Below are 14,144 nucleotides of genomic sequence, written 5' to 3' on the forward strand. Positions count from 1 at the left end.
TTCCAATAATGTTGTCCAGAATTGTGGACTTTGTACCACAGAGGAGAGAACTAAAACACTGAAAAAACAAACAGGCTACAGACTAAACTTTTGCTTCAAATATTGTGATACCCAAAATTCACATGGCTCTGCTGGATTCTGACTTTGGTTAATAAACAGACCAATAGTTGCATTCTGAACACATTGTGATCTCTCATCGAAACTTCCTTGTGCAAACTCTAATTGCAAGTAGATTAAACACCAGGAGTTGCCTACTTCTCCCAGCTGACCAATAACAATGTTAAAGGCCCTTTCTCTATCACCTTCATGATATGTTTGTATAATCTCATGTAAAGGGACAGTATTTATTTGTTTGAAATGTGAATGTGATGATATATCGATAACAATCCCAGAAATGTGAACACTTTCACTGGCTTGCATTCTGCAAATTTTTTTGAACTGTCACATTTTGTATAACAGAGGATGGAAAGGATTTAGTTCTTCCAAATTTCAGCTCTAGATGAATGTAATTTCTTTTAAAAGTTAAACCTTAAAGCAGCTTTAACTTAAGCCATACAAACTAGTACCACCATGGTCCCATGCCTGTTCAGTATTGATCTTGGAAGAGGCAGCAGGAAGGGTGCTGCAATTGGCTTTGCTTGTTGGGGAAAACCACCAGCTTCAAATCACCACCCAATGTCTTCTGAGTGACAACAGGCTCACTTACGATGACCTCCCACACTGACAGTCCACCAGCATTACTGTCTACTCTAGCCTCCTGGGTTAAATGCAGCCAAGAAAAGAGGGGAAAACATTGGGAGAATGAAGCAGTAATAGCAAAGAAACACTAAATATGCTCAACGCTGAAGGAGATTTGTTAAACCTGCTTAATGTTTGAGGAGGGATTAACAGTTTTGACAAGGAAAATAGGTAATGTGGTTAATTCAGACATAGACACGCTCCATCACCCAGCTTTGTTATAATGCTTGACAGATCTAAAGCAGATGAGATGGTGAGCTGTGAACAAGCAATTGGCGAAGCATCATTATTACCACAGAAACGCCAATCACCACAATTTCTGACAACTTGCAACAGGGCTTGAAGCAGACAATATCCTACAGGTACCTTTTACTAATTCCCCAGTATAACTAAACCTATACATGAAACAAAAACTGAAAGTGCTGGAAAATCTCAGCAGGTCTGACAGCATCTGTAGGGAGAGAATAGAAGTCTCACAACACCAGGTTAAAATCCAACAGGTTTATTTGGTAGCACAAGCCACAAGCTTTCAGAGCGCTGCTCCTTCATCACAGGGCATTTAAAGACACAAACTCAATTTACAAAATAATGGTTGGAATGCGAGTCTTTACAGGTAATCAAGTCTTAAAGGTACAGAATGCGAGTGGAGGAGGGTTAAGCACAGCTCAAAGAGATGTGTATTGTCTCCAGCCAGGACAGTCCGTGAGATTTTGCAAGCCAAGCCCAGACAAGTCGTGAGGTTACAGATAGTGTGACATGAACCCAAGATCCCGGTTGAGGCCATCCTCATGTATGTGGAACTTGGCTATCAGTTTCTGCTCAACGATTCTGCGTCGTGAAGGCTGCCTTGGAGAACGCTTACCCGAAGATCAGAGGCTGAATGTCCGTGACTGCTGAAGTGTTCCCCAACAGGAAGCGAACACTCCTGCCTGGTGATTGTTGAGCGGTGTTCATTCATCCGTTGTCATAGCGTCTGCATGGTACATTGTCTGTACCTTTAAGACTTGATTACCTGTAAAGACTCGCATTCCAACCATTATTTTGTAAATTGAGTTTGTGTCTTTATACGCCCTGTTTGTGAACAGAACTCCCACTCACCTGATGAAGGAGCAGCGCTCCGAAAGCTTGTGGCTTGTGCTACCAAATAAACTTGTTGGTCTTTAACCTGTTGTTGAGATCTTCTTACTGTGCTTACCCCAATCCAACGCCGGCATCTCCACATCATGGAGAGAATAGAGCCAAGGTTTTGAGTCTAGATGATCCTACTTTTAAACATTAACTCTCTTTCTGTCTATAGTTGCTGCTAGACCTGCTCAGTATTTCCAGTACTTTTTTATTTCCGCCTTTAAACATGTACTGATGGTTATTGTTCATCATCCTGAAAATTGATGTTCAAAATCATTGGCACTACCTTAAGAAGCACAGGCTGGATAAGTGGAGTTGCTAATGATTCTCAGAAATCCTCTTTCAGTACTGAAGCAAAGCATATATGATTCATCACCTTTCAAAGTTTTGGTTTGATTTTTAAATCAGCAGTTTCATAAGAATAGGCATAGGGCTTCATATCCCCTAGAGGTCAATTAAGATTCATGCATAATAGAGAAATATTACCCACAAAAAAAATGAGGGATGTTAGCATGGAAGAATGGAGACTTGGGATTCCCAGTGTTACCTCAGGCATTCCAGGTCAAGAATGGTCCAGTTGATGCAATCTAACGTCTTTACTTTGCCCAATTTCATACAGATTTGTGCAGAATTAGGACAGCTTTGGTCCACTAGCAATCCAGCCAAGTATACTCCAAACTCAGTTCAGCACACAGTGAAAATCTGAAGACTTTTAATCAAGTGGTAGTAGGTTTCAGTCAAACACAAATTGCTCCGAGTGGAATTAGTGCAACAGGCCAAGTCAATTTCAATGGATTTGGTTTTTGTTGCATGGGGTGAAAGCAGAAATGGGGAGTTAACAAATGTTTCAGGCTGACCCACACAAACAAACAAACGCAAGTTACTTTTTTTCAAAACCTGAAGCACTGTGGCCGCAGCAGCCGCAAACAATGTCCTTCCTACGCCAGATCCTCAAGCCAACTTCGAAAATCTAAGCTTGGATAAGACAATTTCCTGCCATACTAAACATGCCAAAATATTGCAGAACATCTTCACCTTGCGCAGTGTATCAAGCCCTCAGCTAGCCAAAATGTCAGCAAGTTGTACATTACATCATTGGAACACCTATATGATCTGACTCATAACCGAGTTACTGCCAAAAAGGCAAATGAGGCTTTCACATGGTTTATTTGGGATGCGGGGATATCATGTCACCTTGACTTGTGCCTCCAGAATTTATACAACAGGCTTTGCAATACTGTAGCTCTAGTTTCACATCATTCCCTGGTGCAATTCTAAGATTAGAATTCTTGGATTATTATTTGAGCCTGAAATGAAATCACAAAAGATGAGTGGGCCAAATTATTTCTATGCAGTTGAACACAGCATTCATTACTACTGTGGACTCCAGCTGGAGGTCAAAATGTTTTGACCTACATTTGTTTCTGGTCCCTAAATATCTCCAAGTTAAAATTGTCTTCCGCGGGTTTAAATTCCTTTTGAGGTTGTCCCTCCATATCTCTATAACTTCCTCTAGAACATTATGCCTCCTTCGGTTGAGCATTCACTTTTGCCTGATCACACCTCAGTGAAATGTTATGGAACACTTTTCTACGATAAAGGTGCCAACATAAATGCAAGTTATTGCTGCAAGCTTTCATCAATTACAAAGATGTTTTCTCTTTGGCTTTTTTCAATCTCGGATGATGAAATTTCCAGCAGTTAAACACTTGGAAGACCAGAAGGCTTCTGCTTCAAAACAACCTCACCCTGAACTCTGGATCCTAGCCAATGATTACATCCCCACCCTCTCTGGGCAATGTCTCAAGTTAAACCAGAATATATGCAATCTTGACAAGTTACTTTTATTTGCTTGACGATTTTTGCTTTTCACATTCTAACAATTTGCAGGTGTTATTTTCTTGAAATTTCTAGTGTAAAATATACAAGTGAAATTACAAAAGTACATGGAGCCAGAGATAACTTAACTCATAGAACTCCTCCTCCAGGTTAGGCACATCGCAAAAAGGGATAAACATACTGCCTGGCTGCCTAATGAAATTCATCATCTGCACGGACAACAGTTAAAGTGGCACTACCAGAACTGAAAGCAAACATTACATCACCTACGGGTGATTTTCCTGAGGCAAGCACTGTTGACATATAAGGGAGGCCCTCTCTGCCTCTACAGCAGCATAGTTAAACAGCACCAGAGGGGTCCAGTCAAATGGGATTGTATATCAATTTAGGAGATGAAAAGAAAACACTAACATTGAGAAGGCTGAAATATAAAAAAAGCAGAAGTATATGACATGCCCAACTGCACCAGGAAAAACCGGCACAGCACGACTCCTAATAGGACCCTCTTTCTACTCAAATGGTGGATAGCATCTGGAGCATTAGCCAGGCCTTCATTTTCAAATGCTGGGTGATCTGCCATGCACTTCCACAACTTCCTGCTCTATCAACACAAACTAACAACATACCAGTTTAGATCACAATTTCAGTACACCACTGAACAGCAATTTTCAAATGATTAGCACTACTGCTGCAGGATCCATTTAAATAAATAGAGGCAGGCTTCCACTGGCATTGCAGGCTTCACAACCTCAATTTATCACACACGTTTCACAGCCAACTAAACATTATTGAAGTAATCATTGTTGTATTGTACAGAAATGCAGAAGCCAATTTACACACAGCAAGATCCCATTAACTGTAATAAGAAACGGGCAAATAATCTGTTTTTGTGACGCAGGTTGATCGACAAATATCAGGCATGACACAGAGAGCTTCCCCCTGCTCACTTTCAATCAGTACCACAGCATCATTTACATCCTTTGTGAAATCCTTTGTGATTAACCCAGCTCATTTGTAAAGTGCACTCTAGGTAGAAATTCATGTTCCATGTACAATACCGTCCCTCCGAGAAAATAGCTATTCCTCATGGTCTAGACTGAGAAGTGAAAGGCAATTACATTTTATACTGTGGGTAACCACAGTCAAGCATCAGATGGCCCCCCCAAGATATGCATTTCCAGCAAAAGGGTTAGCCTTGCCGGAAAGCGAACAGACCTCTTTTGAAAATGCTGAGATAACTAGTTATCCATTACAACTGAGTCACTGGCAATCATTTTCCACAAGTTTTCAAATAAACAAGCCCAATTTATTGGATTTTATGGAAATATTTCAGTTATAAATAGGCTAAAATAATATTCAAGTTTCTTCAAGAGGATTTTACCTTCAAACCAGTTAGTGCAACAAATTTGTTCAGAAGGAACTTCTGAAGTTTGGCAGCTGATTAATCACCTAGTCTAGGAAGAGCCCACGTTGAACCTCTTACCTGTACAGTACAGAATATTTGATATTAGTCAAGTTGGTGGTTGAGTTGCTACCATGGTGAGCCCAGCTTTGCTTTGTTAGATAAGGGAATTTTTGGCCTTGACTACTGCTGTATTCATCCATTTCTGTCCCAAACGCATGTACACATGTTGGTCAAGGACAAGGTCAGGCTGAACGGCATTGCTTAATGGGCTTCTACAGTTTGTTACCATCCATTAATGACCTAAGTCTGCACAACTTCAAAATCTGCAGATGACGTATAACTTGGAAGTATTATGAACCGTGAGGGGGATGGTGATAGACTGCAAGCGGACATGGACAGGCCAGTGGAATGGGTGGGTACGTGGCAGATGAAATTTATTGCAGAGGAACAAAACATTTTGATAGGAAGAACAAGGGGAGGCAAGATAAAACAAAGGATACAATTCTGAAAGGTTTGCAGGAACAGAGGGACCTGGGGGTTGATGTTCAAAAATCTTTGAAGATGGCAGGCTAGGTTGAGAAAGTTATTAATAAGTGATACTGCATCCAGTACTTTACAAATAAGGGTATAGAACAATGAAATTATAATGAACCTTTCTAAACATTGGTTTGGCTTCAACTGTGCCCAATTTTGGGAATCACACTTTTGGAAGAATAGGAAGGCATTAAAGAGGGTGCAGGAAAGAGTAATGTGAATGATTCCAGAGATAAGAGAATTGAGTTACATGGATAGATGAGAGTCTGGGATTGTTCTCCTCAAAGAAGAAGCTTAAAGGATATCTGATGAGGTGCTGAAAATCACAAGGGGTCCAGACAGACAAGTCGATTGGCAAAAGAACCAAAGGTAATATATGGAAAAACATCTTTTAAACAAGTTGAGTGGTTAAAACCAGGAATGTACTGCCTGAGTGTGGGCTGGAGAGAGAAATCATTCATGACTCTCAAAACAGAATTAGGCAATGACCCAAAGAAAGGATTTCCAGGCTATTGGGAAAGGACATAGTAATGGGACTAGCTGACTTGCTCTTGCTTTTACACAACAAGCTGAATGATGTCCTTCTTTGCTGTAATCAGCCAATGACTGTAATATTGACTTTCAAGGATTGCACAGACGTAATGATGCAAAGTGGAACTCAGATACCCCGAGGAAGGAGGAATGTGGTGCAAATTAACGAAAGGCAAATTATTGTACCTGATTGCTTCGAAATTTAAATTTATGCAGTTAGAAAACCTGTTTCTAAAATAAAAGACGATATTGTCAGGCTAAACTGAGAAAACTAATCTACATGTATCACACATGTAAATTCGTCCAGATGCAATGAGAGACTGGTCACACCGGTTTGCAATGGACCCCATGATCAATGGCAGAAGCAAGTGTCAATCAAAAAAAAAGCTGTGTGCTGTATTATCAAACACCATAGGTGAAGAAATTATTTGGGTCTGCCTTCCCATCCAACTCCAATTCATTGTAGTCACGTGAGTTCAAGTATGCCTGAAACTCTTCTATCTCAGATCTGCACACACATCAGGAAACACCTTTAGAATTTATCATTTTGGCAAAAGCCGAGTGCAGTCACTCAATGGAAAGACAATATTCTGAAATGGCGTTCCATGCAAGAGCTTTGAGCTGTGTCGACACGAGTCAAGATAAACTGTAAACAGCTTTTCTGCATTACTGAGCAATTTACAGATGACGTTTAAACATCAACGAACTGCACGCATGCTGTATCCTAGCAAATATGTAAACAGATATCACACAGTATGTACACCAGTGTCATAAACTTACATGTAATCCATTATTAGAAATCAAAACCGCTGCTGGCAGTATGCAGAGGACACCAGATTCTTGAGGATAATTACAAACCTGACATTTAATACAGGGGAGGGAGGAAGGATAATTGATTAGATGGCTTGAATACAGAACACCTGATATCCAAGAATGATTTCTCAGTTATACTGTAACTGAGATATAATTATGACAACATGGTCAATAACCTTCATCTGAACCTGAAGGTGAAACCATTGCTTGGAATCATTCACAGACACTCACGGTTGATGACAAAGGCATGATTGAAAAGAGGAGTCTTTAAAAATGGGAAAAGAGAAAGGAAATGGAAAGTGTTTACAGAAAAAAGCAAGGTGACAGGAGCAGAAGATGCAGCAGAGGGAGGGGGACATACAAGACCAAAGTTGGGTTTGGCTTAATGGTTGGAAGGTGATATAGGCACAAAATAAATTGCATAATGTCTCGGGCAATGGAGGAAAACAGGAGAATGAAACAGCAATGGCTCAATGGAGAATCGCTGATGAAAAGATCCATACATTCATTGTGTTAGCAATGGCGTTGCAAATGGCGAAAGGAGAGCGGGCATGAGTCAAATGAGACAGTTTGTCAGCACAAAGGTCACAACATCTACGGCAAATGGGCTACAGCTAAGGCTGTCCTGTCTGGAGACAATACACATCTCTTTAACCTGTGCTTAATGCTCCCTCCATTCACATTGTTTGTACCTTTAAGACATGATTATCTGCAAAGACTGCATTCCAATCATTATTCTGTAAATTGAGTTTGTGTCTCTGTATGTCCTGTTTGTGAGCATTTCTCCACTCCACCTGATGAAGGAGCAGCGCTCCGAAAGCTAGTGGCATTTGCGACCAAATAAACCTGTTGGACTTTAACCTGGTGTTGTTAAACTTCTTACTGTGTTTACCCCAGTCCAACGCCGGCATCTCCACATAAGGTCAGGAACACAGAGGACCTGCCAAATTTAATGCCATGACTTTAGTGTAATTTAATTCTTTGAGAGGCTGATTGCTGGGCAAGAAAGGCCCTTCAAACTAAGGTGGGGTGTTGGAGGAGGCGAAACTACAGTCACAGTGAGTAGAAGCAATTGACAAAGGCAACAATCCACATAGGAGAGGTTAAAGGCCTCTGAGGATCTGGGGATGCACTCCTGCTCCTCTGAGCCCATAAAGAGCGCTGTAAAAGGCACACTTACCTCCATTAGTGGGCCAATTCACACCTTCCCTTTAATGCCAGGTCTCACACTTTGGGAGCCTGATGTGAATAGGCTAATAAAGTGTCTTTCTCTCTCCAGCAGGAGATGGCATGCCACGGTACCTGCTGCTTTGCAAATAGCAGCAGGCACTTACACGTTAGGTTATAAATATCACTCCCGATGCATATAAATATCTCAACACCCCCCCCCCTCTTTTTTGGGGGGCTGTGGGTCTTGTTGTTGTACCCAAAGACTTAAGATCTTTTTGATCCTGGATTAGGAAATTTGGTCATGAAGAGACAGCTGCTCAAGCCAGCTCTGGTGGTAGATGGCCAGGTCAATTGCGTACCAGGTGGGATCCAGTCTGCAACCTTCAAATTTGAGTGTATGAAAGTAGAAACTATTTTTCAGAGAGAAAGATAAGTACATCACAAAAGTCTTGGTGGAATTAGGAGTAAAAGCAGAACCAAAAGAGCTTTTGAAGAAGTCAACAGTGCCAGAGATCCAATATGTTAGACCACAAATGCATTTTTATTTGCAGCTTTCAGACACATAAATGTATGATCACTTATCTCTGTTCAGTACAAGCGGAAACATTTAGAAAACTACAGATTCAAGTCAGACTATATAATGCCTAGACTCTGAAATAATACCAAAGTATCAGAGGTGCCTTCTCCTGAAAGTGGCAGTAAGCTGACAGTTCATCCACCTGCACAGATGAACATAAAAATCCCACAGCACTATACACAGAAAGAAAGTGCGCCTTGGCCAACATTTCTCTCTCAAACACCAGCAGAGATTAATTTTCTGATCTTTCATTTGTTAAAAAACAGCAGCACTTGAACAGTTAACCACTGGACATGAAACTCTGGGATGTGCTGAGGATGTGAAAGGTGCAATGTAAATGCAAACTTTTTCTTTCTGTGGCACTCCACCTAGAACTGCTATATCACAAAACTATAGAATAATAGAATACACAGTACAGAAGGAGGCCATTCAGTACATTTGAGTCAGAGCCAGTTCTCTCAAAGTAATCCATTAGCTCCTCTCCCCTGATATTTTCTCCTTTAACCAGTTCCATTTGAAAGGCCATTACTGTATCCCTTTACGGCAGTGCATCCCAAATCCTAACTATTCAAAGTTTTTCCTCATGACACCGCTGTACCTCACCTTAAATCTGTGCCCTCTGATTATCAACCCCTGCGCCATTGGAAACAGTTTTTCTTTATTCACTATCTAAACCTTCATGAATTTGAACACCTCTTATTAAATTTACTCTTAGCCTCCAAGAGCCCAGCTTCTGCAAGCTACCCATGTAACAGTGGAACTATGCTAATAGATCTCTTCAGTATCCTCTCCAAAACCTTCATGGCTGATCTGAAGTGTGAAGTCCAGAGTTGGGTCCAAATTTTTAATGACAGCATCATTGAAAAAGGTAGTAAAATTTTAAAATATTCTTCTGCTTATTAACTATAATAGTTTAATGGATTCCACACACCATCAATCGTTTCTTTAAAAAAACCTGCATTTATCAAAGCATGCAAGCAGATGTTACAATGTAACATCCAGTTATCCTCATTTTCAGGGGCCAGTTTCTCTCCAGTGTAGGCGTAGTAGCTGGAAAGGTAATATCACAAAGCTGTGGACAATCAGGTTTCTCATCTCACCCAACACTCTCTCGGGAACTACTGGGCTAGTGCCAGGCACGTTAAAAAAACGATGAGAGAGAATATTCACCGAGCTGTCAGAAAACCTCCTGGCAATTATCCAAAAACATTAACAATGGGCAACGTAGCCTTGAGAAAAGCAGATAGCAAGTGAACAAGTCTGCAGCTCTGGGAGCCCAGCACATGACTGACACAAGAATGACTGACAAGAGAACTACAGTCCTAACAAGTCAAGAATGCAACAGAAAGCAAGTTTCATACGTGGAAGTTTTCATCCTGATCCCTGGCTCATGCTGAGAAAACTAATGTTAGAAAAGGCAACTGCAGGGTACTTGTAATAAGACTGAGGTGGAAAAGAAAGGAGGAGCAAACACTTTCCAGAATGAAATACTATCATTCCAAAGCAACAGGTGACAACAAATGGCCACTTGGGTTAGCCAGCAAAGCACTGCCTTCATTTGTTCAATCAGACCTAGTATCTTCAGGATATAAATATTACGCTGCAGCTGCCTAGCTGAGTGATTTTTCAGAGAACATCAAAAGTCATAGCGTTCAAGCTTGGCTCAGTTGATAGCACTTATCAAATAATTAGTAGGCTTTGGCTCTCCAGAACTGGAGCACATAATTAAGGCTGACACTTCAACGTGTTGTGGGGACGTCCAGTACTTCAAACAAGAAAACAATGCTCCACCTACCTCTTCAGATGAGCCTGAAAGGCTCCCATAGAAGCAACAAAGGAGCTCCTTCACTGTGAATGATGCCAGGACTTTCAGTCACAAGACACAATATAAGGCAGCTAGCTCTGCAATGGCGCTGACACTGGGTGACAAGGTGGAAAAGCACTTTGCTCCCTAGCACCAATGTCTCTCACTTTGATGAGCACTAAATCATCAAAGCAGTCAAGACCCTGGAGCATCCAGAACATGTCTCTGCTCTACCCTTAATTTCAACAGCCTTTTGTTCCTTTCAGAACTCCTCCAACCTCCCAAATTTTTATTTATTTAATCATTGTACACCAAGAGTTTAAAACATTTGATAGTGATACCAACACTGGTGATGCAAGTAAAGCTGAAATACCCTGGGTAAATCACAGTAACTCAATACATGATTATTTCAGCTCTCTCCCCACATCTCAGAACTTACCATCAAATGAGATCCATCCACAAAAAGTATTCCATAAGTGCAAAGCACAAAAAGCAAAGGGCATAAAATTCTGCCCAATGTCTTTCTGATGGCACAGCCTTTAAGTGTTAGAAATACCCTTCAAATCTCAGCAAAATAAATTAGTTCATAGGTGCTCATAAATAATATCACCAGAAAAGTACTATCCCCACTAAATTAGAATTACCAGTAACTTTAACTGTGCTCTTTTATCTGGTTTTTGAGTACAATACACCCACAAGATAAGGCCCAGATGGCAATGGTGTTTTGTGAAATATATTAACCATCAATGCACATGGTAATTGCTATTATTATTCTGTTCCTGACACAATCTAAACTTAACTTCATCATTTACATTATAATTTGTTGCTGTACTCTTCCACCTCATGTCATTTTCTAGGTAATAAACAATTATTGCCCCACAAACCTGAAACACCTCAGATATGCAATAACCAGAGTCCCTCATCAAAACAGCTGAACAAACTGATATTTTAAAAATATCTATTGTTCCAATGATGAACTTGTGAATAGCAGCCAATAAACGTAGTACTTTTCTCAGAATAGCTCATATAAAACAGAACTTTTAAGCAATTAAGTCAGCATTGATAAATCGAACAAATTTAAATACCATTCTCAACTTAGTCATGTTTTGCAAGTATAGCATCTTACTAAATCTTTATTTCAACAGTTTGATAGAAGTCTCAACTTAATACACTATAATGTTTTCATTAAAAGTTACACAACACATTGAATAATACAAGCCTCCTTGGCACTCATTTAAATATAAGCCTCATCCATATGCAAATACAATAATTTAAATAAAGAACATAACTTAATAAAACACAAAGAAGGATGCAAAGCATCTATTCTCACAAGTTGCATATTTGAATACATGGCAAGGAACCACAAGATACACTTAAGGTAACCACAAGTCCGTATCCCCCCTCTTCCCAAATCAGCTAATAAATCATATGTACACAATCTGTTATTCCTAATTTTGTTTTCCTCCAACATAATTTTTTTAACATATCTGTAAGATGATACCAATGCTCTTCCCATTAAATCTATTTTAATTGCTGCAAATGTACATTAATGAGTTGTTCTCAATATACCAAAACTTAATAGAGTCTATACTGAATGTATGAACTGGTCTTTCCTTTTTACAGATGCTGTTCCTATTTTTATTGCGCATGGAGGAGCAGTACTTTATTTGGAGTTAATGGCTTTGATCTGAGTGGGGCTTCGGTTAGATCAGACTGTACTGACCTTTAAGGCAGTTATACCAGGTAGAGCACACAATTATAAATCGCTCCTGTCATTGTTTACAGGGAATACATTAAGCACTTGTTCCACTGTTGTCGGGTTTGGGTCGAGTTTGTCGGGTTTGTTTTGATTTTTACTGTCATAACCCGGGAAATTTGCACATTTTCAATTCGTCTTAATGTCGGCCACAGGGTAAAAAAAAGTGACATTAGAAGGATGCATTAAACAGTCATTAGCTGAGAGTTTGTTTGAAGTCAGTTCTGACCTTTAATAGTCCTGTTTAAGCTGCATTAAATGTACATTTATAAGTGTTAACATTTTCAGCCAGCAAATCATCACACAAGCTGGATTGTTTTTGTAAACTGTTTGATGTTTTAAGTTAGTTTGTTCTGACCTTTGCTGCTGTCAGCTCCTGGAAATACATATTTACATTTATACATTATAAATAAATCCCTTTACCTTCTCATTATTACCACTATCGTTTGTTAGTATTGGTTTATTATTACCAATAGTTTTAGTTTATCATTGCAATAATTTGTTATTAATTTGTATTTATAAATCATAAAATATAAATTTATATTTATTATACATTCCCCCCAAACCAGAGGGTGGTCCAGAGTGTGAATCCCCTCTGCTGTTCATTTACACTGAACGGGCTCCAGTACAGTGCCTGGCTGAAGGCGAGGGGAGAAGAGCCCGGGATCAGTGTAGAAGCCACTCCCCATCCCGGGGCCCCATTCCCCGGCCCTCTCTTTCACTCACCTGCCGGGCTGAGGAGCAGCGCCAGAGCTCCGAGCAGCACCGCCCGCCAGCTCGGCCCACTGCCGCCAGGGTTCCGCGGGACAGCCGCCGCCATCACTGCTGTCGCTGCTGCATGCTGAGAGCAGGGCGAGGCGGACACGGTCATGAAGCGGGCGCCATCGCCGCCGCCCGGACAGAGAGAGACAACCTGCCGCTGCTGCTGCTGCTCCCCGTCGCTACGCAACCGGGCACGCGCCTGACGTCCGCCACGCACTGCTGCGTCAGCGCGCACGGCACGCGTGCGTCATTGACAGGCCTGGCAGGTGGGGCAATGTCCAGGTGACAGAGGGAGCCAATGGACAATACCAATCATTGCTCAGTGTTCATCCCTTTACCCGCTCATAGTTATTACCACTATTGTTTATTAGTATTAGTTTATTATTACAGTAACTAGTTTTAGTTTATTATAATAACTAGTTTTAGTTTATCATTACAGTAACTAGTTTTAGTTTATCATTATAATAACTAGTTTTAGTTTATCATTACAGTAACTAGTTTTAGTTTATTATAATAACTAGTTAGTTTATCATTACAATCACTAGTTTTAGTTTATTACAATAACTAGTTTTAGTATATTATTACAAATAACTAGTTTTAGTTTATCATTATAGTAACAATTTTAGTTTATTATGTATTTAGTTCATTATAATATGTTAATTAATAATTATAATAAGTTAGGTTAATTTGCCATGCTAAATTAATCCTTAGTATCAGGGGGATTAGCAGGGTAAATACATGAGGTTACAGGGATAGGGCCTGGATGGGTTTATTGTCAGTGCAGACTTGATGGGTCGAATGGCCTCCTGTACTGCAGGGATTTTATGATTCTATGATTATAACAGTTTTAGTCTATCATTATAATAACTAGTTTTAATTTCTTAATAAGTATCTTTACCTATTTCTCACACATTTTTCCTCCCTTTTGGAGACCAGTGAGGAAGTGCAGGAAGGATTCCCAGCTGGTTACCAATCTAACAAGTCCTGAACTGGGACCCGAACATAAAGCTTCTGGACCAGAGATTGGGGCATCACCTACCCTGCAAGACAAGACCTCCCTGTCATGATGATAGCTGATTATGTTTGTGTG

The 14,144-nt window shown here is 40.3% G+C and overlaps 1 protein-coding gene across 1 annotated transcript in view; it reads right to left on the bottom strand.

Moving 5' to 3' along the window:
• LOC144502562 (neural proliferation differentiation and control protein 1-like) overlaps nucleotides 1-13,249 on the bottom strand; it is a 176,303-nt gene extending 163,054 nt beyond the window's left edge. The window contains exon 1 of the mRNA XM_078226664.1: nucleotides 13,019-13,249. Within this exon, the coding sequence (XP_078082790.1) occupies nucleotides 13,019-13,163 (145 nt within the window). The 5' untranslated portion in view covers nucleotides 13,164-13,249. The remainder of the gene's footprint in view (nucleotides 1-13,018) is intronic.
• Between the last annotated feature and the right edge of the window lie 895 nt (nucleotides 13,250-14,144).

The sequence above is a fragment of the Mustelus asterias genome, chromosome 13 (assembly GCF_964213995.1).
Source record: "Mustelus asterias chromosome 13, sMusAst1.hap1.1, whole genome shotgun sequence".
Lineage (NCBI taxonomy): Eukaryota > Metazoa > Chordata > Chondrichthyes > Carcharhiniformes > Triakidae > Mustelus > Mustelus asterias.